Source organism: Brassica napus, chromosome A6, assembly GCF_020379485.1.
Source record: "Brassica napus cultivar Da-Ae chromosome A6, Da-Ae, whole genome shotgun sequence".
In the NCBI taxonomy this organism is placed as follows: Eukaryota; Viridiplantae; Streptophyta; class Magnoliopsida; order Brassicales; family Brassicaceae; genus Brassica; species Brassica napus.
The window spans coordinates 20711796-20736531 of record NC_063439.1 but is presented as its reverse complement, the minus strand read 5'-3'; the positions used below and the strand labels follow the sequence as shown (position 1 = coordinate 20736531).

Genomic DNA, 24736 nt, shown 5'->3' with positions numbered 1-24736 from the left:
AGATCGGAGAAGATACTGGCAACAGGATAAGCATCATTTGGGGTTGATAAAAATAGATATAGGTGATTTCCTCATCATATGCATCTTTGTATTCTGTTATCTGTAAAATAAACATAGATTTGTTGAAGAGTCAGGTTCACCAACCAATAGGATTTCATTATTTCAAATTCGATATCTTTTAAAAAGGAAACAAAACATTTTCAAATTATATTATGTTTTTAAAATAAAAAAGTAAAAAAAGATAATAGTTACAGAAAAAAGAATTAAAAAAAAATATATTTTTAATATTCTCAACAAAACACTAATCCCTAAATCCTAATCCCTAAACCCTAAATCCTAAACCCTAAACCCTTGGATAAACCCTAAACTCTTGGGTAAACCCTAAACCCTTGGATAAACCCTAAACCCTTGGATAAATCCTAAACTCTAAATAAAAAACACTAAAACCCTAAACCCTAAACGCTTGAATGGTTTAGTGTATAGTGATTTTGATTTAGAGTTTAGGGTTTATCCTAGAGTTTAGGATTTATCCTAGAGTTTAGGGTTTATCCAAGAGTTTAGGGTTTACGATTAAGGGTTTAGGGATTAGAATTTAGGGTTTAGGGTTTAATGTTATGCTGACGACGTAAAATATTTTTTTTTGTAATTATTACTTTTTTTTTTACCTTTTAATTTTAAAAACATAATATAATTTGACAATATTTTGTTTCTTTTTTAAAAAGATATCGAATATAAAATAAAACAATCCTATTGGTTGGTGAACCTAGAGGTTCACCCTAGGGGGTGGACCTAAGAATAAGTCTTTGTTGAAACCTGAAACACCCACGTCAATTTATTTTGTTTTGTTAAATAAAATTTAAATGCACAGATCCGAAGCACTAATAATACCTAGAAATTTGGGGTTGTTGAACACCGGCATTGCTTGTTATCTCAGATCCGCAGCATGGGATGGCAACGCCGGTTGATAAACTAGATATAGATGATATCCTCATCATATGCTCTTTGTATTCTGTTATTTGTAAAATAAATATAGATTTGTTAAAACCTTAAACACCTACATCAATTTATTTTGTTTTGTTAAATAAAATATAAATGCACAGATCCGCAGTACTAATTTTTTTTTGATCAAACTAGCATTGTATTCCTTAAAGAAATAGAGTTTACACTCCCATATTGGAGTTTGTTACAGACATAGCAAGGGCTAATTTTGCCACAAAACCAGCTTCAGCATTAAAGTTCCTAGATATGAAATAGAAAGATATTGAATCAAAGAGCGATAAGTAGTGATAGATATCAAATATGATACCGAACAGTTCAGGTTGGTTTCCTCCTTTCTTCAAAAGATTGATAAGAGATAGAGAATCCGATAGAACCGCTAGGGATCAGACGTTTGAGTACACGTCAGTTGATAATCCGCAGCACTAATAATACCTAGAAATTTGAGGTTGTTGAACACCGGCATTGCTTGTCATCTCAGAGCATGGGATGGCAATGCCGGTACATTTGTATATAAGCAATGTATATGCTGGTACATCTGTATATAAATGCACGGATGTGTTAAAAAAATGCAATAAATAAATATAAGAATTAAGCTTAAATGAAACATAATAGTATATTAATATATCAATTTTTATAGTTGGACAAATTATCTGGATCCAAAGTTCTACATAGAATCTGATATGAATTTTATGTTTACCAAACCAGATCTCACATAGATATCCAATATCTAAACAATTGGATACTAACATGAACTGAATTCGAAAAAATTACAGATATCTGATACATAAATATATATCTAAAAATAATAGTACTTAGAATAATTCAATTATTTAAAATAATAATTATAAACTTGAATATATAAAAAACAAATCCGAACCAGTTATTTTGGATATAATCGGTAATTTTTTAAATTATGTACTATATCCGATTTTTTTTTTGTTTTTTTTTCCAATATAACCGAACTAATTAGTGAATATGATCCAAAATAGTACCAGTTTTCTAGATCTAACATACCCGATATTCAATATATCCAGCCCAAACCCGATAAAATATCCGAATGCCGAGCCTTAATAATTTGTACTCCCTTTGTATCACTTTAAGTGGTTTTTAAGGTTTTTGTACTTGGATTAAGAAAATACAAATTTTTATACAATTTATTTTGGTTATATAAAAATATTATTAAATAAGATTAATTTAACCAATAAGAAAAAAATCAGTATTTTGCGATTGTCACAAAATTTAATTGTATTAAATTCTATCTAGAATAATGATAATATCAATTATTTTGAAACAATTTTATTTACTCTAAACATCACTTAAAGTGATACTGAGGGAGTAATATAAGTATAAGTTTTACAAATTAGAAACAATCATAAATCTAGTGTCCATCTCGGGGCAAAACATACGCTGCCACAGCTGTGGACATAGTTTGGTCGAGCTTGGTCATCTCCCCCTGATCCCTCGACGCCTCCCCTAGCTCTAAGTCAGTCCCACGTAGCTGTCAACGCTGTTGCAAAATCTGGAGACAGGTACGCCATGATTTCAAACAGAGCCCCGAAGTCCCGCTTCTTCTCCTGATCGTTAGACGCCTCTGATTCTGCAGCAGATTGTCGAGCCTTCAATGCTGATGCTATCATCGTGTTCTGATCAACAATTCCATCAAACATAGCATCATGGACTCGTTGCCTCTCCTTATATTCCTCATTAAATTCCGCAAGTTTGGTCTTAGCAGCATCAAGCTGCTCTTTAAGGTCCTGAGACATCTCCTGCGTTGGAGGAGGAGCTCCATGCAAGATGTAAAAAAAATCGTACTTATTTTTTTTGTTGCGGGGTGTAAACTGCAGAATCCAAGAAGATGACAGATTAGTTAACTAAAAACCGTAATGGTTTTCTTTAATGTAATTAAATATTACCTGAGAGGAGATCTCCTCCATCTGGGTTTGGGACATACTCTCAGAAAACAATTTGCCATATAATAATAGCACCGTCTTGGTGGAGACCTCCTCCTCGTCGACCTTATGTGCGATGATTTTAAAAATTATATTTCCTTCCAAGTTTGTAGCATTCTGGTCGTCGGCATATACTTCCATATCATCCAAACAAGGGAAATACTCCAAGAAATGCCTTATCATCTCTTTCTCTCTAACTGTTCCTTGAAACTCTCTGATCTCCAACTTCTTTACTGGACATGATAAAAGAGAACGCCCTTTGTCCTCCCGAGATATGCAGTCACATACATCCCCGCATTTGTCAGTCACATAGTGTAAGAGACCCTTGAAAAGTGTAAGCAAGTCAGTAAGTGAACTCTAAGTACCATTGTTAAATGTTTTGTGCTTAATACCTCAAGGACTAGAGTTTCTACATGTGGACATTTCCTCAAGAGAACCGGCATTGCTTGCCATCCCAAATCATCAGCACTAATAATACCTAGACATTTGAGGTTGTTGAACACCGGCATCGACTCACAGCATAGAGACAGTACCTGAAACAAGACAAAAAAATACCATTCCGAGTCCCAACATTAACATTTTTGTTTTCAAAAAACACATAATGTTTCAGAAATAACAACTGACCTCAAGAGTCTCAGCAGAAATGATAAGTCTCTGAACATTTCTTAAGCCAGTTATGAGCTTCCACACATTTCTAAGACGCAGAGAAACATCATCTTCATCATTTGGTGCTCGTATTAGTAAAATGTCACGTCCATTTAACTTAAGGTCGAGTACAGCCTCAGCTAGATCGGGCAAGTTAACTTTTGGATAATCCGCGGCAACATAATCAGAATACTCAAGGTAAACTAGATTCGGAGTATCAAACGAAATGCTCTTCGGATTTCGAAAGTCACGGAAACCGCTAGCGTAGATAGTTAACTTCCTGAGGCTTTGACTTGACACGGATTCATCCATTTGCGGCCACGCAATATCAGCCATGTGGAACTCCTCGAGAACAGGGAAAGCAGAGAGGAACACCTCGAGATCTTCACACAACAGAATCCACGTAGATTCAAAGGTGAGAGTCTTAAGCATTGGTAAGAAAGTGTCTGCACCTCTACGCGACCAATCAACACCAAACTCGCTTCTTAAACTCAGCTCTACCAGTTTGGTACTAACGAACATCTCATCGGGCAGAAAATACATATAGTTGTCATCATCGGATCCATGAAAATCTAGGACAAGTTCAAGGCTTTTAACGCCACGTTGGAGGACATTACATATCCAAAGGTTCACACGGTCTGTGTCGATGCCAGTTTTGCATTTCAAGGAGAATTTCTTGATGTGAGTATCACCTTGCAAAGCCAAAACCCTATCCACGAAATCCATGAAGCTTTCAAGAATACCATCTCGTTCCCGCTTACCTTCTTCATGAATAAGAAACACGGAGTCGTCAATGTCGAGGCTAGGGACGAGTGTGAAGAGATTACGCCATCTTTTGGAGAGAATCGAGGTTAAACCAGCTTCCTTTGTCGTCAGGAAAGACAATATATGACAAATAACATCGTTAGGTAGACTTCCGATACGATCCATCTTAGCTGCACGAATGCTAGTTTAGTAGAATCAGAAGATGTGGAGTTTTTTTTTTCAGTTATCCATATAAAATAGATAAAGTGTTTGGTCAGATAAGCCGATTCTCCGAAAAGCACCTTCGTCTATCTGTGTCTTATCTATACGGAAGAAAATATAGCCACTAATTCTTATTTCTCTTGCTAAAGAGTCCGCCCAACCACTTCTACTTCAAATTAAGACTTTAATCTTTGTTTTATCAAATGGGCTTTAATCTAATATGGTCCAAGTGACCTTAAAAGTTCTCACACAACTAAGTTTAATCTAAGTGATTCGAGGGATGGATAGATTACCACTTTACGTGGGGTTATTGGTTGGTGTATTTTGATGGATTTAAAAATCTAAACTAAATCTAGTGTTATTGGTTCTATGATTTTAAAATACGTATTGAAATCATGTGTTATTCGTTTAGTGATTCATAAATTCTAATTCAAATCAGGTGTTATTCAATCATACGGATTTACTAATAGATTTGATTTCATAATGTATTTGAATAGATTTGCATGGATTTCTTTGTTAAAAATACAAATGCTCAAATCTGAGGGAAAACCTCCGGATTTGTAAATACTAATCAGAGAGAATTTGAAAATTTGTATATTTTACTTGGATTTATAAATACTGTATGGATTTCTAAATCAATCAAAATATATAAACCAATAACACATCCGTCCGATTAACGAACGGACAATTTCAACCACAAAATCTATTCTTTTTTCTTCAATCACAACCACACAATTTTGTTTTCATTCTCTTTTTGGCATGAGACCCATTTCTTTTAAATTTTAGCCGCATGTCATATTTTTTTTCCTCGTCATTTTCTTCGACTAGGTATCTATCTATCTATCTATCTATCTATCTATCTATCTATAATAATAAAGTTGAGTTATGTTCTTTCCTCATATGTCCACATCATCAAGGACATAGGGGGATTTTTGGCAACCTGGCACATTCTAATTTTCCTCTTCTTGAAAGCTCTTTCCACGGGAATTTATTACTAGGCTTGGCATTTAGCGTAGGTTTTGTAGTTTATAAGTTTATTAGTTAAGATAATGGGCTAAAATAATAACTCTTGGTACTCAGACCCTATGTTTTTAGTATGAGAATAACCTCTCATGGAAATTACTTTGATAATGAGGTTGATGCTGTTAAACTAATTTGGTCAAACACTATATATAAGTATAATCAATCTCAATAGAATGTTAACTACGTGCCACATGAACCAGGATTAAAGGAAAAGTTCTATATTACTCGAAATCTCTAGCAACAAAATAATAGGACTGAACTTGCTTTAATCCCTTAATATTAAAGTAGGAGCATAACTTTGTGCTCATGTGCTATTAACAAATATGTTATTTCTTGTCTAGCAACACCATATTTATTCTCACATTCTCTAGGTAAAAATCCTCTCGTTACTAGACTTATTACATACTTTGCCATTACTCATTAATTGGTGCTTAACATAATGTTTAAATCATATTAGTTGGTAACTTACGATTTAAAACCGGTTCGAGACAAGAACTCTCGCCTTAACAATTTAAAACCGGTTTGGGAGAAGAACTCTCGCCTTAACGTATGTTGTAACAATTTAACGTTTATTTTAATGTTACTTTCGTGATATATATGATATATTTCGTGACATATCTTATATATATATATATATATATATATATATATATATATATATATATACCAAAAGGGGTGGTTATCTAAATTGGTTTCCATATTTCATATAAAATATTTGATCAAAACCGGTCATTTAAAAGGTTCAAGTTAATTATTTCCAATTCATATCCCCTAAACTATATTTACGAAGTGATTTTGTCACATGTCCTTTCTATAATCAGTTTCACAAAACAAATATGACATGCTTATTGAAACTGATGACATGTCTTATAGCTTAATATGACATAGAAAATTGCATTTAATGTTAATTTATATTTTTGGTAAACTTTTTAAAATATGGTAATAACTCATATATTAAATTTAATGTCAATTTATGTTTTTAGAAATTTTTTTAGATTATGAAAATAACTCATAAATCATCATTAAAATAAATATATTTAAATATGGCATTATAAATTTCGAAATATAATTTAATTATATATTTTCAAATTATACAATTTTATTACTAAAATTTTCAAAAATGTATACAATTGTTTTAGAAAATTATAAAAATTAATCGTAAAATCATTATTTTTTATATATCTACAAATTTTATAAATATTGTTTAATTTTAATTTTTGGTAATTATGCATCTTTTACAAATTAATTTAATATATTTAATTAAAATAAATAGATAAAAAATCTATCTAAGATTATAATTTCAAATATATACATGCAAATTCTTAAATATAATTTTTATGTTTAATTAAATCAAATTTATATTAAAATATTGATACGAAAAGAAAATTTACAATTTTAATAAAATTTTATTTTATAATATAATTCATATTTATCTGTTAAAAAATATTTTTTTTTTACTGCACATGGTGCAGGAAGACACCTAGTTGACATAAAGAAAAGAGTGATTGATTTAAAATTAAATTATACGAACCAAATTTAATGATATGATCCTAGGTGATAACTGATTGATTTAAAGTCAGCTTACATATTTCAAAACTGATATTATGAATTTACTCATCCTTATATAATGTCAAACGTTTCGAGCCTGCTAGCATATTTTCAAAACTGTTTGATTAAAACTAAATTTCGTTGACCAAATTAACTCTTTGTTTCCTATAATATACCATGTGATAGGACAAGCAAGGAATAAGGTAAGTTCTCAAAATTTCATATTAATTAAGTAGACAGACTGGTTTTCCCGCTATCACCCGCAAACGCAGCTTTTGCGGTTGGTAACGGTTGTCGGCGGTTTGCAACAATCACTCAAATCGCTCTAAACCGCTTCAAAGCGCTCCGAATCTCATAAATTCAAAAGCTGGCTCCAGCTAGCGTTTGCGGTTGCGGGCGGTTGCGGAAAGGTAAATTTTTTTTCTTTTTTTAAAACAATATATATACAAAAGTAAAAATATTTAATAAAAAATTTAAAATTGAAATTATGAAAATATTAAAATATATCTATTATATTTTAATTAATACTATAAAATTTTATAATTAAAACAATTTCAATAAATTTTCAAAAATTAAAATTATAACTTTCTAAATATAAAATTTATATTTATTATAATTTTATGAGTTTTGATATTTTTATAAGTATATTAAATATATATATTGCTAATTTATTATTTGACTGTTACCGCTTTTGGTAGTTAACCAGTCATAAGTCACCCGTAAACGCACCAATTTTTAACCTTAGTACCAGTCGTACAAATCTCTTAAAACCGCTAGATACCGCAACCGCCCGCATCCACAAACTCCTGCAACCGCAACCGTAACCGCTGCGTTTGAACTAGCCAGGCCCTAAATGCATTAATTATAGTTTGAATAATTGAATATAAGATTCATATTCATCGTATTAATCAGAAGATGAAAACAATATATCAGCATTAACATCGGTTTACCTTAGTACACATCTAAATCAATTAAAAAATATAAATAAGAAAGTCAAAATATTATTTTCTCCAATTAGCCTCAACGCTTTTTATTACCTTTTGATTGTACGTATTAACTAAGAATTAGTGATTAATGTTATTGATTCGATGAGCAAGGAATATTGTAAGTTCTCAAAATTTCATATTAATTATTGTTACGAAAATAAAATAAATCTCAGATATGCAAGTATACCATAGACCCGCCATTGCATCTAGATACAATGATTTATATTGTTTTCTCCTCACCACTGTTTCCTTCTCAAAACATCCTTACCAAAACTTTCGAGCTTGAATATCACTCATGGCGAGCTTTAACTCTGTAGCCGATTTGGAACCTTTTAAGACAATGTGGAGAGTGATGATTAGTATTGTTCGATTGTGTAAGCAATGCTTTGCTGCTGGTGGCCTAATCATTTCAATGATTCTCATTGATTCTAATGTAAGTTTCTACAATCTTTTTCAATGTTAAATGTAATATTTTAATATATCTTATATATTAAAATAGAAGTCACAACCTTGATTCATGTGTGATTTTGTAAAAAAAGGACCTAATGGACCTATTCATAGAAATTCATACTACATTTTAATTCAGACTAATAATAAATAGAATTTTTAAAATATTTTAATCATAATATCTTTTGATATCTTTTCATTTTAAATATAAATATATTTATTTTAAAATCTAAAAAATCTGTTTAAAAAGATTTTTACAAGATCTTCATTTTCAAAATTATATTTAAATATTTTCACTAATTTTGAAATTACTTTAAAATATTATTATACATTAATATATTCAGTTATATAAAATGAAAAATAAAAAATCTATAATATTTTATTTATTATATAATCATAATCAATCATATTAAAATAAAATTATTATATTGAGCTAAATATAATAAAATTGTATTAAATTTATATATTTATATATTTTACTTTCGTAATTATAAAATATTTATGTTCAAAAATAAAATCTAATATGTTGGTAAGATGGGTTAACATTATCAAACTATATAATACTTGTATAAAAATTAACATGTACTTCTTTAAATTTAATAATATAAAATCTTTGTAACTACATTAATCATAATATATTTTCATTTTAAATATAATATATATTATATATTATATTTTAAAAATTCTAATAAATCTGTGTAAAAATATTTAAACAATAACTTAATGTATTTTAAGTTATCGTTTAGAAATGAAAATAAATAAATTATATCCTATTTTATCTACTTTTATAGTCATGATCATGTTAAAATATAATTATTATACTAAAATAAATATGATAAAATTATATTCAATTGATAAATTTATAAATTTTATTTTCATAAATATAAACTATTTATTTAAAATATAATATGATGATAGAACAGCTTAAAATTAACAAACTATATAATACATGTCTAAAAATTAATATATCTTACACTTTTATATATACAATAATAAATTATCTAAAATGAATAAGCATAAAAATACTGGTAAAAAGAAATCCAGTTTTGAAATACGGGTCAGAATTTAGCATAAATTAAATACAAAATATTTTTAAATATATTTTCTCATGAATATATTAATTTGCTTAATAACTGAATGCAAATACAATAAGATAAATATATAATAAGAAGTGGTAAATACATAAGGTTTAAAAAATTAATTAATTATAACATGTAAATTATAAAATTATTGTATTTGAAATAGTTATATAAATATTTAAGTATATGATTAACATTAAAAATATATACCACTTATGTTCTAAAACAATAATTTATGTATAGAAAAGTGAAAACAAACACCCGTGCGGTTGCACGGGTCAAAATCTAGTTTTAATTAAAATTGATGGGTTTTTTGAAAATTATTTTTTAACCCAATGATGTTCCAGAAATTGATGCTTTCAGAAAGTGGTATATCATTTCTTTTAGTGAATTTGGACTATCATTATTTGTGTCTATTTTACTAAGTTGATACTTTGTTATATCTCTTTATAGGATTGCAAACGAAGAGTTCTGAAGACACTTCTCAGTTGTAGTTTTATCAGTCTTTTTAAAAAAATTGGTTCTTTAAAGTTTGTTTCTTTAGTATTTTATTTCCTACTTTTTTCTTCATTTTATATTCATAATTTATATTATGAAAATAATAATTCTATTGCTTATGTTTTATTTTATCATAAACTTATAATAAATTTATATAAGTCTTTGCTTACTCTCATTTTTTTATTCAAATATATTTAAATTACACTAATAAATTAAGCAGTATAGTTTAAAAATTATAATCTTTTTTATCCATAACCCCGCGCAGGGCTGCCATATAAAAACAATTTTGTATTTAATTTATTATAATCATGATCCGTAATTCAAATCGCTAGATTTTTTTAGTTATTTTTTAATGTTAATTAATTTTATATAATAAATTACTGTATATTAAAAAGTTTAAGATAAGATAAATTTTTATACATGTGTTATATAGTTTACTAATATTAACCCGTTCTACCAACGTATTATATTTTTAGCATAAATATTTTATATTTATGAAAATAAAATATGTTAACTTATCAATTTAAAATAATTTTATCATATTTTGTTCAATATAACGCTTTTATTTTAAAATGATAGATATTATTATAAAATTGATAAAATATGATATAATTTTATTTTTATAGTAAGATTTCATAACTAATTACAAAATTAGTTGAAAATATTTATATTCAATTTATGACAATTAAGATCTTATTATAATCTTTTTCAAAAGATTTGTTAGAATTTTAATTTTTTTAAAAAAATTAAAAGATATAAAAGATATTATGATTAAAGTAGTTAAAAATATTATATATATTAGCATTAGTGATATACATTTAATAGAAAATTTAAATGATGGTCCAAATAAAAATATCACTCATCAAAAAATCATGATTTTTATTTTATTAGAAAATAAATTTGAAAAAATTAAAATAGAAATAAATATTTATTTCTAACAAAATATTTAAAAATTATTAGTAAATGTATTTTTGAAATTAATTAATTTCATTTTATTTAAATTTTCGTTTATAAACCAAAACTATATTCAATTTTAATTTCTAATTATATTTTATGATAATTTAAATTAAAACTAACTAATTTTTGAAAGTAAATTTAAAAAGATTCTAAGAAGATTTTAAAAAGATTTTGTTAGAACATTTTAAATATATTCATTTGTAATTCAAATAAAAAGATAAAGATATTAAAAAATATAATAATGAACTTATGTAAAATATGATATTTTTTAGAAATTGTCCAAACTAAAAAAATCACACATGAAAAGAAGTCATGACTTCTGTTTTAATATATTAGACTAGATCTTGACCCGCGCAACCGCGCGGATGTTCTTTTTCGGTTTTATAAACATATATATATATATTTTTATTTTAGTTCATTAGTACAATTTTAACGTTAACCATATATTTAAATATTTATATACCTGTTTCAAATATAACAATTTTATAGTTTACATGGTGTAACAATCAATAGTATAAAACTATCACATGTATTTGTCACTTCTTATTATATATTATGTTATTGTATTTAGATTTTGTTATTAAACAAATTAATATATGCATGAAACAACATATTTGAAATTTATTTTGTATCAAATTTATATTCAATTCTAACCCGCCAACCTTCAAAGTCGTATTTCCTTATATCAATATTTTTTTACGTTTATTCATTTTAAAAATATATTCTTTGAATATACAAAAATCTAAGATATGTCAATTTTTATACATTTATCATATAGTTTGCGAATGCTAAATGGTTATGTCAACGTATTATATTTTTAGCATAAATACTTTATATTTATGAAAATAAAATTTTAAGTTTATCAATTTAATATAATTTATCATATTTAATTCAATATAATATTTTTACTTTAACATGAATTATTATTATTATAAAATAGATAAAAATAAGATATAATTATTTTGTTTCATTTTATAAACGATAATTGAATACATATTAATGAATAATAATAGTTCATTGGTAATTACAAAATTAGTTAAAATATTTATATAAACTTTCTGAAAATTAAGATATTGTTAAAATATGTTTCAACAGATTTGTTAGAATTATATATATATATATATATAAAGTTAAAATGAAAAGATATCATAATTAAAATAAATACAAAGATTTTTTATATTATTAGCTTTAATGAAATACATGTTAATTTTTATACATGTATTATATAGTTTGCTAATGTTAACCCCGGTTACCAACATATTATATTCTGAACATAAATACTTCTGAAAATAAAATATACAAATCTAATAATTTAATATAGTTTATCATGTTTAGTTCAATATAATAATTTTCTCTTAATATGATTGATTATTTTATATAATAGGTAAAATAAGATAAAACTTTTATTCTTCATTTTATAAAATATATTAATGTATAATAATATTTTAAAACTAATTACGAATTATAAAAAATATTTACATAGAATTTTTGAAAATTAAGATCTTGTTAAAATCTTTCAAACAGATTTGTTAGATTTTTTTTAAAAAATATATATGTATATTTAAAACTAAAAGATATCAAAAGATATTATTTAAATCGGTTCAGTATTTTGAACTATACAATGGTTTACATTACTATTATGTATAATTTATTATGGAATCAAATATGTGTTTGTTAACCAATCCGGTTTTATAGGAGTCGATTGTTATATTAGGAATGATATATTATTAAGCCATATTATTAGAAAGAAATGAATGATAACTGATTTCTAGTGAGAGTCCATTTTTTAAAATATCACACATGAATTAAAGTTGTGACTTCTGTTTTAATACATAAGATTACCAACATATTATATTCTGAACATAAATACTTCTGAAAATAAAATATACAAATCTAATAATTTAATATAGTTTATCATGTTTAGTTCAATATAATAATTTTCTCTTAATATGATTGATTATTTTATATAATAGGTAAAATAAGATAAAACTTTTATTCTTCATTTTATAAAATATATTAATGTATAATAATATTTTAAAACTAATTACGAATTATAAAAAATATTTACATAGAATTTTTGAAAATTAAGATCTTGTTAAAATCTTTCAAACAGATTTGTTAGATTTTTTTTAAAAAATATATATGTATATTTAAAACTAAAAGATATCAAAAGATATTATTTAAATCGGTTCAGTATTTTGAACTATACAATGGTTTACATTACTATTATGTATAATTTATTATGGAATCAAATATGTGTTTGTTAACCAATCCGGTTTTATAGGAGTCGATTGTTATATTAGGAATGATATATTATTAAGCCATATTATTAGAAAGAAATGAATGATAACTGATTTCTAGTGAGAGTCCATTTTTTAAAATATCACACATGAATTAAAGTTGTGACTTCTGTTTTAATATATAAGATATATAAGTTTTACACGAAAAAAAAAGCACAATCATAAATCTAGTCTCCATCTCGTGGCAAAAGATCTGCTGCCATATCTGTGGGCGTAGTTTGGCCGAGCTCGGCCATCTCACCCTGATCCCTCGACGGCTCCCCTCGCTCTAAGTCAGTCCCACGCATAGCCTTCAGCGCTGATGCAAAATCTGGATACAGGTCCGTCATGATTTCCAACAGAGCCTCGAAGTCCCGCTTCTTCTCCTGATCGTTAGACGCCTCTGAGTCTGTTGCAGCTTGTCGAGCCTTCAATGCCGATGCTATCATCGGGTACTGCTCAACAATTCCATCAAACATAGCATCATGGACTCGTTGCCTCTCCTTATATTCCTCATTAAGCAGCTCCTTAATGTAGTACTGAGAGATCTCCTGCGGTGGAGGATGAGTTCCATGCAAGATGTAAACCATACCATACTTATTTCTGTTATTGCGGGGTGTAAACTGCAGAAAACAAGAAAAGGACTGATTAGTTAACTCAAAACCGTAATGGTTTTCTTTAATGTAATTAAATATACCTGAGAGGAGATCTCCTCCATCTGGCTTTGGGACATACCCTTCGACTGTAGCACAGTATGAGTAGAAATCTCCTTCCCGTGGACCTTGTATGCAATGATTTTATAAATTCTATTTACTTCAACGTTTGTAGGATCATTATCACTCTGGTCGGCATATACTTCCATCTCATCCAAACAAGGGAAAGACTCCAAGAAATGCCTTATCATCTCTTTCTCTCTAACTGTTCCTTGAAACCCTCTGATCTCCAGCTTCTTCACTGGACATGATGATAGTGAACGACCTTTGTCCTCCCGAGATATGCAGTCGCAAGCATCCCCGCACTTGTCAGTCACATGGTGTAAGAGACCCTTGAAAGAGGAAGCAAGTCAGTAAGTGACTTTGTACAATGTTTTGAGCATATATATACCTTAAGGATTAGAGTTTCTAAATGTGGAGAGTTCCTTAAGAGAGCCGGCATCGCTTGCCATCCCAGATCCGCATCAGAAATAATATGTAGAGATTTGAGGTTGTTGAACACCGGCATCGACTCACAGCATAGAGACAGTGCCTGAAAAACAAGACAAAAACCCATCCTAAGTCCCAACATTAACATTTGTTTCAAAAAACATTTGATGTTTCAGATGAATAACAACTGACCTCAAGAGTCTCAGCAGAAATGAAAAGTTTATTAACATTTCTTAACCCTCTTATGAGCTTCCACACATTCCGAAGACGTAGAGAAACAACATTTTCATCATCTGGTTCTCGTATTAAGTCAATCTGATGTAGAGTCACCTTAAGGTCGAGCACAGCCTCGGCTAGATTGGGCAAGTTAACTTTCGGATAATCCGCGGCAACAAAATCAGAATACTCAAGGTAAACGAGACTCGGACTATCAAACGAAATCCTCTTCGGATTTCGAAAATCTTGGAAACCGCCGGCATGGATAGTTAACTTCCTGAGGCTCTGACTCGACGCGGATTGGTCCGATTGAGGCCACTCGATATCAGCCATGTAGAACTCCTCGAGAACAGGGAAAGCAGAGAGAAACACCTCGAGATCATCACACAACAGAATCCACGTAGATTCAAAGCGGAGAGTCTTAAGCATTGGTAAGAAAGTGTCCGTACCTCCACGCCACCAATCAACACCAAACTCGCTTCTTAATTTCAGCTCCACCAGTTTGCTACTAACGAACAGCTCTCTAGGCAGAAGATACATATAATCGGAATCCCAATTGTCGTCTGATCCAGGAAAATCGAGGACAAGTTCAAGGCTTGTAGCGCCACGTTGGAGGACATTACATATCCATTGATTCACACGATCTGTGTCGATGCCAGTTTTGCATTTCAAGGAGAATTTCTTGATGGGAGTATCGCCCTGCGAAGCCAAAACCTTATCCACGAAATCCATGAAGCTTTGGAGGATACCATCTCGTTCCCGCTTACCCTCTTCCGGGTTAAGAAACACAGAGTCGTCAATGTCGAGGCTAGGGACGAGTGTAAAGAGATTGCGCCATCTTTTGGAGAGAATCGAGGTTATAGCAGCTTCCTTTGTCGTCAGGAAAGACAGTATATGAGAAAGAACCTCTTCGGGTAGACTTCCGATACGATCCATCTTCTCTTGCAAGAATACAAGTTTAGAATCAGAAGACTGGGAGTTAAAAGAGTGCGCGATGAGTCGCTGGTTAAGACAAGGAATCAATTGAAATGAAGAACACTTAGTTAGGGTTGGTTTTGTACTTTTTATCAAACCGAATATAACCAATCGGGAAATAGCCTAAAATAGCACTAAAAAAAATTATGTCACAAATATAGACCATAAATATCAAAATAACCAAAATATTTTATTAAAGAAGTAAATATACATATATATCATTAAAGTTAACTAATCTAACTCTTAAGGTTTAGAGCTGAGGGGTGGAGATTTGGGATTGAGATTTAAAATTTTATAAAATAAAAAATAAATATTAAAAATTTTATAATAAAAATTTTAAAAATAGTTTCAAATAGTATTTTCAAATTACAAAAACAAAATTTGAAAAAAAAATAAAATAAAAATTTTGAAAAAAAAATTTATGTAACCAAAATTATAAAAAAATTCGAATTTGAAAACATATAATCTAAAACTATAAAAAAAGTTTATTTATTTTTATTTTATTTTATTTTTAATTTTTAATTTTTTTTATATCTAGAGTATTAGGTTCCTTTTACCTATTAAATGAAACATTTTGGTCATTTTCCTCATTGTAGTATATTTTTGTGATCAAAACTTAAAAATAGTCTATTTAGGAGAATTACCCTTTACACAATAGGTCACATCACATCTACTTCTTTACACTCTAAAGCACTATGTACTCCTCATGACACTTTTTCTTAACTTTTTCCTTGTCTCCTAACTGATCCAGTTACATCCTTTTAGAAAATATATCTAACTAAACTAGCATCAATTGTGGAAGCACCCTAGCCTATTGGTTAAAAGGCTTCTACACCTAGGTATGGGGTTTGAATCCCATACTATGCAATTTCTTGTAGATTATAGGATGCAAAGCTTTCGGAGGTTCCAGAGTACTGTAAACAGAGCCGTTCGTTGTGGTCGCTTGTTGCGGTGAGAACCTGTCTATCGAGGATGTCGTACATGCAAAACCGTCTGTGGTTTCAAGTGTTTCGGGAAGAGCTTCATCGTGGAATCATTATTCGTGGAGCTATTCATCAATATCACATATGTTGCAGGTAGTTGATCATCATATGTAATAGATCTAGTGATTATATGATGATGTAATGTGTTCCCAACGTTAAAAAAGAAAAAGAAAAACTAGCATCAATTAATAAAGTCACTTGAATTGCTATAAACCATTGATTTAATTACATACTGAATGGTCAAGATTTATTCTCTCTCTCTTTCCTTTATGAATTTCAATTACCGTCAAAACTATCCCAACCCTCATCAAAACTCTCTGTCGCGAATATGATTGAGTCACGAGCTCGAATGCGGGTAACCCTGACCACAGTAAGCTTCTTTGCCTGAGCCGCTGCACTCGTCGTCACCCTCAAGCTCCGGTCACAGAAACGTTTATCGTGCTGTCATGCATATGTTTTCCTTCTTCATTTTGTTTCATTTTACCGCCGACAAATCGCAGCTAACAAATCAACATGAAATCAAGAGCAATAAGACCAAGTTAAATGTTTTTAAGCTGTCTTTCATTTTGTTCCTACCAATGAGTTAAAAATCCTCAAATTTCTTGTAAAATTTGTAACCCTAAGGGACTCGGGAAGAAGATGACATAATTATAATGATGTCATTAATAAATTAATTATTAAAAAAATCGAATACATGTGTACATTCTAAATGTACATGTAGATGTTTATTAATTAAGTGTACATTTAGATGTTTGTGAAAACCATTAAAATCACCTATATGTTATGTACATCACTTTCATCTTTTGTGTTTTCTGATATTTTGTGTTATGATTTTAAACTTCTCAAATGTGATTTGAAACTTCTCAAATGTAATGTGTATAATCATGTTGCATTTGTACATTACAAACGAAATGTACGTTTCTTTAATAATATGTACATGTACACCATGCACACATGTAAATATGTACATATGAACACATGGAAATCCAGACCAATGCTTTTTGTTAGAAATTTTCGAGGAAATTTTCCAACAGCATTGTCCGTCGGAAGTTCACTGGAAAACAATAGTTAGTAATAAGTGAGCTAGTCAAAATGAAATGTTGTAATTAGTCTCAAATTCTTGATGAATTTTTCAGATCATTTTATAATTTTTGTGTGGATGTGTATCTCAAAGAGTATATAGACGAGTACGTTTTCACTATTCACATATAAATCAATCCACAAATAATTATTTTAACACTATCCGCCTATTTATTTTTTAATAATATATATATGTACACATAAAAAAAGTACACATGTACAAATGTAATCATGTACACATATAAACATGTAGGCATGTGCACATCTCCAGGTAACATTTGTAAAATTTGATATATTGTATTATCTATTTTGGTATTTTGATTAGCAAACGCCAATCCACATATATATGCATAAATCATTACTACTTTGGTGATAAAGCCATTAGAAAAATAAAAAATACTCAAAAAACTATAAAATAAAAAATGAAAATAAAAAAATAAAAATAAAATTCAAAATCACCAGGCTTAAAGAAATTTCAATATTTTGTAATCTGATAAAAAATTAGTAAGGAACAGATCCAACAAAAATTAAATGGCACTGAAGCTTTGCTGCCAAAGACATAAAAACATTTGTTCTTCATTCATCCTGTAATTATTAACGCTGCAAAACAAGCACACCCAACCAATCAGCGGGTTAATAAGGATTCTGTATTTTTCAGCTGAAATTGGAAATTTGGTAGCAAACTTTCCTGGATATGTTTACATTCTTCTCCAAACACACGAAAGGTAAGCAAAGAAATTGAAAAAAATATGTGTTGAGGAGGACATACCATACTCTTCTGGAGATACTAAAACATTGTCACAGCCATTTTAAGTTCCTCCTTACTCCATAAATCAATCAGCATATTCCGGATAGTAATGGTATCAGGACATATACCACTGGAAATCATCTCCTGGAAAATGTCTAGGGCTTCAATGACCCACATGACGAAACCCATAAATCAAAGTTTTGTAAGTAACTTCATCAGCAACTATTCCTCTTTGGTACATCTCGTGGGCAAGCTCCATCCCATCGTCAACCTTCCCAGCCTTACAATAGCCATTAATGAGTGTAGTGAAGGTCACTACTTTTGGAGAGCAGCCTTTACTACCCATCGAATCGAATGTACGTTTTGCCTCATCTAAGCGGTTCTGTCTGCATAGTCCATCGATCATTGAATTATATGTGACTGTATTAGGATATACACCCATGTGGAGCATCTCACTGTATAGTTCGTCGGCACAATGAACTTGCCTCCTTTGACCAATGCATTGATCAATGTGTTTTACAACATTGGGATTGATATCTTTTTCTACCATTTCGCGCAACAACCGCTCGCCATCACTCCATCTACCAGAGATACAAAAACCATATATCATACAACTGTAGGTGATTACATCCGGAACGATTCCTTTCTCGTGCATTTCACTGAAAAGATTTTGAGCATCGCTATGACGTCATGGCGGCACTGTATAATATCTTACACAATCTGTTTACAATTGTTCTGTAAGTGACAAGGTCAGGTGGATGACCATTTTCCACCATCCGATCAAGCAGAGCAACATCGTCGAGAACTAAAATTTAGACATAGTAAAAAGTATAATAATTAAACTTAAATGAAACATAATATATTAATAAGTAATTTCTAGACTTAACGGATCCGAAATTCAAACCAACCTGTTTCGACATAAATATCCGAACGATACATAATTTTCTATATCTGAAAAATCAAACCCTAGCATGAACTGAACCCGAAAATTACATATATCCAAAAATATCCGAAATGTAAACATATACTCCCTCTGTTTCACAATACATGATGTTATTCTTTAATGCACAAAGATTAAGAAATTTACTTTTCTCTTAAAAAGTAGTTTCAAAATATAATTTAAAAATCATCCAACCAGTTACAAAAATGATTACAACATCTAATTGGTTACACAGTTTTCAATAGAGTTAAAAATAACATAAAAATATCAAAACATCATATATTTTGAAACACCAAAAATCTTCTAAAACATCATCAATTATGAAACGGATAGAATATATCTAGAAATATTAGTTATGTTAATATTTATAATAATTCAAATATTTAAAATAATAGTTATAAATTTGAATATATTATTTAATTTTTAGGTAGCACATATTTTCATTTATTTGAAGATATTTTTGTTATTTTTGAAAAAAAAATTGGATATAAAAAAACCGAATCCGAACTAGTAATTTTGGATAAAGTCAGTAATTTTCTATAGATTTAAATTTTAACAAATGGAACTAAATTTTCTATAGGTACCAAACCGATACGATCCAAAATTCTAAACAATCTAATCGGTACCAAATTTCCTAGATCCGACATACCTAATACCCAAAATATCGAAACCCAAAAATAATTTGTAATATGCAAGTTTTACGGGAAAATAAAAGCACAATCATAAATCTAGTCTCCATCTCGTGGCAAGAGATCTGCTGCCACAGCTGTGGACGTAGGTTGGTCGAGCTCGGCCATCTCCCCCTGATCCCTCGACGGCTCCCCTCGCTCTAAGGCAGTCCCACGCATAGCCTTCAGCGCTGATGCAAAATCTGGATACAGGTCCCCCATGATTTCCAACAGAGCCTCGACGTCCCGCTTCTTCTCCTGATCGTTAGACGCCTCTGAGTCTGTTGCAGCTTGTCGAGCCTTCAATGCCGATGCTATCATCGGGTACTGCTCAACAATTCCATCAAACATAGCATCATGGACTCGTTGCCTCTCCTTATATTCCTCATTAAGTTCCGCAAGTTTGGTCTCAGCAGCATCAAGCTGTTCTTTAAGGTAGTCCTCAGACATATCCTGAGGTGTTGGAGGAGGAGGAGATCCATGCAAGATGTAAACAAAATCGTACTTATTTCTGTTATTGCGGGGTGTAAACTGCAGAATCCAAGAAAAGGACTGATTAGTTAATTCAAAACCGTAATGGTTTCTTTTTTAATGTAATTCAATATATACCTGAGAGGAGATCTCCTCCATCTGGGTTTGGGACATAGTCTTCGACTGTAGCACAGTCTCCGTCGAAACGTCCTCCGCGTGAACCTTGTATGCAACGATTTTATAAATTCTATTGACTTCCACGTTTGTAGGATCATTATCACTCTGGTCGGCATATACTTCCATCTCATCCAGACATGGGAAAGACTCCAAGAAATGCCTTATCATCCCTTTCTCTCTAACTGTTCCTTTGAACCCTCTGATCTGCAACTTCTTCACTGGACATGATGATAGTGAACGACCTTTGTCCTCCCGAGATATGCAGTCGCAAGCATCCCCGCACTTGTCAGTCACATGGTGTAAGAGACCCTTGAAAGAGGAAGCAAGTCAGTAAGTGACTTTGTACAATGTTTTGAGCATATATATACCTTAAGGATTAGAGTTTCTAAATGTGGAGAGTTCCTTAAGAGAGCCGGCATCGCTTGCCATCCCAGATCCGCATCAGAAATAATATGTAGAGATTTGAGGTTGTTGAACACCGGCATCGACTCACAGCATAGAGAGAGTACCTGAAACAAAGACAAACCCCATCTCAACATTTGTTTCAAAAAACATTTGATGTTTCAGATAAATAACAACTGACCTCAAGAGTCTCAGCAGAAATGAAAAGTTTATTAACATTTCTTAAGCCACTTATGAGCTTCCACACATTTCCAAGACGTAGAGAAACATCATCTTCATCATCTGGTTCTCGTATTAAATCAATCTGATGTTCAGTTACCTTAAGGATGAGTACAGCCTCAGCTAGATTGGGCAAGTTAACTTTGGGGTAATCCGCGGCAACAAAATCAGAATACTCAAGGTAAACTAGCTTCGGAGTATCAAAAGAAATCCTCTTCGGATTCCGAAAGTCTTCGAAACCGCCGGCATAGATAGTTAACTTCATAAGGCTTACACTCAAAACGGATTGGTCCGATTGAGGCCACTCGATATCAGCCATGTGGAACTCCTCAAGAACAGGGAAAGCAGCAAGAAACATCTGGAGATCATTACATAACAGAATCCACTTAGATTCAAAGCAGAGAGTCTTGAGCATTGGTAAGAGAGTGTTTGAACTACCTCCACGCCACCAATCAACACCAAACTCGCTTCTTAAACTCAACTCGACCAGTTTGGTGCTAACGAACAGCTCATTAGGCAGAAAATACATATAATCGGAATCTAGATCGTCATCGTCTTCTCTAGGAAAATCTAGGACAAGTTCAAGGCTTGTAGCGCCACGTTGGAGGACATTACATATCCATTGATTCACACGATCTGTGTCGATGCCAGTTTTGCATTTCAAGGAGAATTTCTTGATGGGAGTATCGCCCTGCGAAGCCAAAACCTTATCCACGAAATCCATGAAGCTTTGGAGGATACCATCTCGTTCCCGCTTACCTTCCTCCGGGTTAAGAAACACAGAGTCGTCAATGTCGAGATAAGGGACGAGTGTAAAGAGATTTCGCCATCTTTTGGAGAGAATCGAGGTTATAGCAGCTTCCTTTGTCGTTAGGGAAGATAGTATATGAGAAAGAACCTCGTCAGGGAGACTTCCGATACGATCCATCTTCGCTGCACCCAAATCAAATAGAAGCAGAAGATTGGGAGTTAACCTATTGTAGGGAAGATGTTGGGTGTTTTCTGTGAAAGAGTGTGACTTGGTTTAGGAATGGTTTTGCACTGGTTATCAAACCGAATAAAACCAAACCCAATCAAATACCAGAATCGTGAGTCTCAAAGTGTTAAAACTTTTTGTATATGTGTTGTCCAAAAAAAATGGCGAATGTATATATGTCCCTTTATAACTTTGATTAATTAGTCAGTTTGTACATAATTACCTTCATAGACACGAAAATTAATATTACGAAATGAAGGAATAGTATCTATCTATCTATCTATAATAATAAAGGAGAGTTGTCTCTCTCCTTAGGCCATCCACATCATCATTAACATAGGGGCTTTTTTAGACACCTGGCACTTAAAAAAAACCTACAAACCAATTTTTTTTCTGTTCTCAATAATCCTTTCGCAACCATTATGAGCTTCGTATAGTTTATTCCCAAAGTAATTTCTATTTGGGCTTATATTAGGTTATTTTGTCCTGGCCCAATTGTTTTTTTTTCTCTAAGCACAAAACTTAGTGTAGGTTATTTGGTCTGAGCTCTTTTCATTCCGATGAAGCAGTCATCGATTCACTTTCTGTAATGCCTTCCGTTTCCATTTATTTACTTCTTTGATCCGACCATTAACATGTTTCATCTCACTCGCCCCACTCCGTAGCATTAATTCCAGCTCAACCTCTTCATATCTAACCGGTGGAAGGTCTTCTATATAAAGCTCAGCCTCTTAGATAACGGCGGTCACTGACGTTGTCAAGGTTATATCTCTTCTCGGTAGATCTAAAACTGGACATGCTAGATTCAGACAAGTTCCCGCGACGACAAAAACTGAAGGTGGAGGAAGAGATTGGAAAACGGAGGAGAAGACCAGAACAGAGGCAACATCTATCGAGGTTGTGTTAAAGAGACAGAAAACAGAGCAGTACGGTGGATCTACGTTTACGGTTTATTTCCCGGCACCAGTCCATCGACGTCCTCCTTAATCATACAACCACAGTCAGACAAAAATAATGGTTTGTTTCTGTGTGTTTTACAAATATTGTTTACGTGGACTAAACTCATACACTCAACCATCTTCCTAATTTCTCTTTCTCTTACCACTCCATCTTGAAAGATTGGGATTTGGGAGCCAAAAGACTTATATTTGGGTATAAATATATTCTGTTAGTAATAACATAAACTTTTGTCCGAGACGAGACTTGAATTGTTGTCTTGATTCTTTCATTTTGCAGTGGTAATAGCTCCTGGTATGAGTCTGTTAAAGATTCTATTGTCTAAACCGAGTTCTGTGGCAAAAGGTGTGTCGATGCGGAATGGTCTGGCTCTGCGTTTGATGAGAGAGAAGAGAAATGGTTTTCAAATTATCTTGGAAGACAAAGCTTTTTGACTCAAAATTCTTCTCATTTGCAAGAGATGGATGCATACAATTCATCAAGTTTTTTTTATATTTATGATACAGAAACTGAAACCATACCTTCACCTCTTACATATGTAGCAGGGTACTCCACAACTTTTGCAGAAAGATTTTTTGGGAATCCTTAGTAGACAATCTCTTAAGAGAGTTGACAGTGTGATTAAATGTTTCAGCTGTGCATTTGGATTTGTGAGTCTGTAGTTTCCTAATGTCAAACTGGAAAGTATAAGGTGAACTAAAGAGATGAGAACTGATTCCAGTACTGTTGAATGGAAATGATGTAAATCAAGGCTACCTTCTCGACCTGTTTTTTTCTTTCTGGTGTTTAACCTGGTGAGTTTATGAGCACCCGCTGAGTTCCTCTACGTTTACAGAGAGCAGGAGAAACGCTTAAAAACTCAAATTAGTCTTCAGATACTATAGACGTAGATGCCGATTAAGTTTTTGAGTTAGTGCGACTTTGATGTTCTAAGGCTTTAGGGATTGCCTGAGCATTTTATGTAACACACGATTTTTGTTGGTTACAAAACTTTGTGGCTGCTTGTCAATTGGACAGTCTTAATGAGTCTTACAAATGGATCTAAAAGTTATGTGGGAATTAAATGTAAAATCCAAGTGCACCAATGTTAGTTTAGTTTACTAACTATTTAGGTAACCCAAACGTAGTGAACTACATGAGAGGCCTCAAGGTTTAAAGAAACAAAAATAAGAGAAATATACATTTGAATAAGAGTTTAACCATAATCATGCAACACCAGTGGAGCAACCATCACTTGCTGGTTTAACACACAGTGTCAGACACTTAACTTGGTGATCAATTCATCCCAAATGTCTGGGATGGTCTCATGGATCTTCTATTATCTTCACTTCATTTCTTATGATACAAACTCCAAATTCTGAAAGCTATTGGTTACAGGACACACACATACAAAAAGAAGTAATTTG

The 24736-nt window shown here is 31.3% G+C and overlaps 2 protein-coding genes and 1 pseudogene across 5 annotated transcripts; all 3 read right to left on the bottom strand.

Annotated features, from left to right (window-relative positions):
- Nucleotides 1–2226: 2226 nt before the first annotated feature.
- On the bottom strand, nt 2227–5361 carry LOC125574837 (F-box/LRR-repeat protein At3g58940-like). The gene is made up of 4 exons (XM_022687592.2): nt 3573–5361; nt 3341–3481; nt 2913–3272; nt 2227–2837 (listed from the first exon to the last, which is right to left on the bottom strand). Exons 1-4 carry the CDS (start codon nt 4521–4523, stop codon nt 2484–2486), a joined length of 1806 nt encoding a protein of 601 aa, XP_022543313.2. The 5' UTR covers nt 4524–5361; the 3' UTR covers nt 2227–2483.
- A 7997-nt stretch (nt 5362–13358) lies between these two features.
- LOC106348217 (F-box protein At3g03040-like) lies at nt 13359–24424 on the bottom strand. 4 transcript variants are annotated; one of them, XM_048735026.1, is made up of 5 exons: nt 21360–22410; nt 21145–21285; nt 20738–21085; nt 20513–20659; nt 13359–13888 (listed from the first exon to the last, which is right to left on the bottom strand). In XM_048735026.1, the coding sequence occupies exons 1-5, from the start codon at nt 22323–22325 to the stop codon at nt 13565–13567; spliced, it is 1926 nt and encodes a 641-aa protein (XP_048590983.1). In that variant the 5' UTR covers nt 22326–22410; the 3' UTR covers nt 13359–13564. The 4 variants fall into 4 exon arrangements, with proteins under 4 accessions (XP_048590983.1, XP_048590984.1, XP_013643364.2 ...); XM_048735027.1 differs by lacking the exons at nt 20513–20659; nt 20738–21085; nt 21145–21285; nt 21360–22410 and adding exons at nt 14074–14421; nt 14481–14621; nt 14711–15780 and having other exon boundaries at nt 13395–13999; XM_013787910.2 differs by lacking the exon at nt 13359–13888 and having other exon boundaries at nt 19982–20659; nt 21360–22406.
- LOC106350514 lies at nt 17489–19459 on the bottom strand (annotated as a pseudogene).
- Nucleotides 24425–24736: the final 312 nt, after the last annotated feature.

Coding starts and splice junctions, on each gene's coding strand:
- LOC125574837 (XM_022687592.2), bottom strand. CDS start 4,523: ATGGATCGTATCGGAAGTCTACCTAACGATGTTATTTGTCATATATTG. Junction 3,273..3,340: donor TAGAAACTCTAGTCCTTGAG/GTATTAAGCACA, acceptor ACACTTTTCAAG/GGTCTCTTACACTATGTGAC. Junction 2,838..2,912: donor TGGAGGAGATCTCCTCTCAG/GTAATATTTAAT, acceptor TGGATTCTGCAG/TTTACACCCCGCAACAAAAA.
- LOC106348217 (XM_048735026.1), bottom strand. CDS start 22,325: ATGGATCGTATCGGAAGTCTCCCTGACGAGGTTCTTTCTCATATACTA. Junction 21,086..21,144: donor TAGAAACTCTAATCCTTAAG/GTATATATATGC, acceptor TCCTCTTTCAAG/GGTCTCTTACACCATGTGAC. Junction 20,660..20,737: donor TGGAGGAGATCTCCTCTCAG/GTATATATTGAA, acceptor TGGATTCTGCAG/TTTACACCCCGCAATAACAG.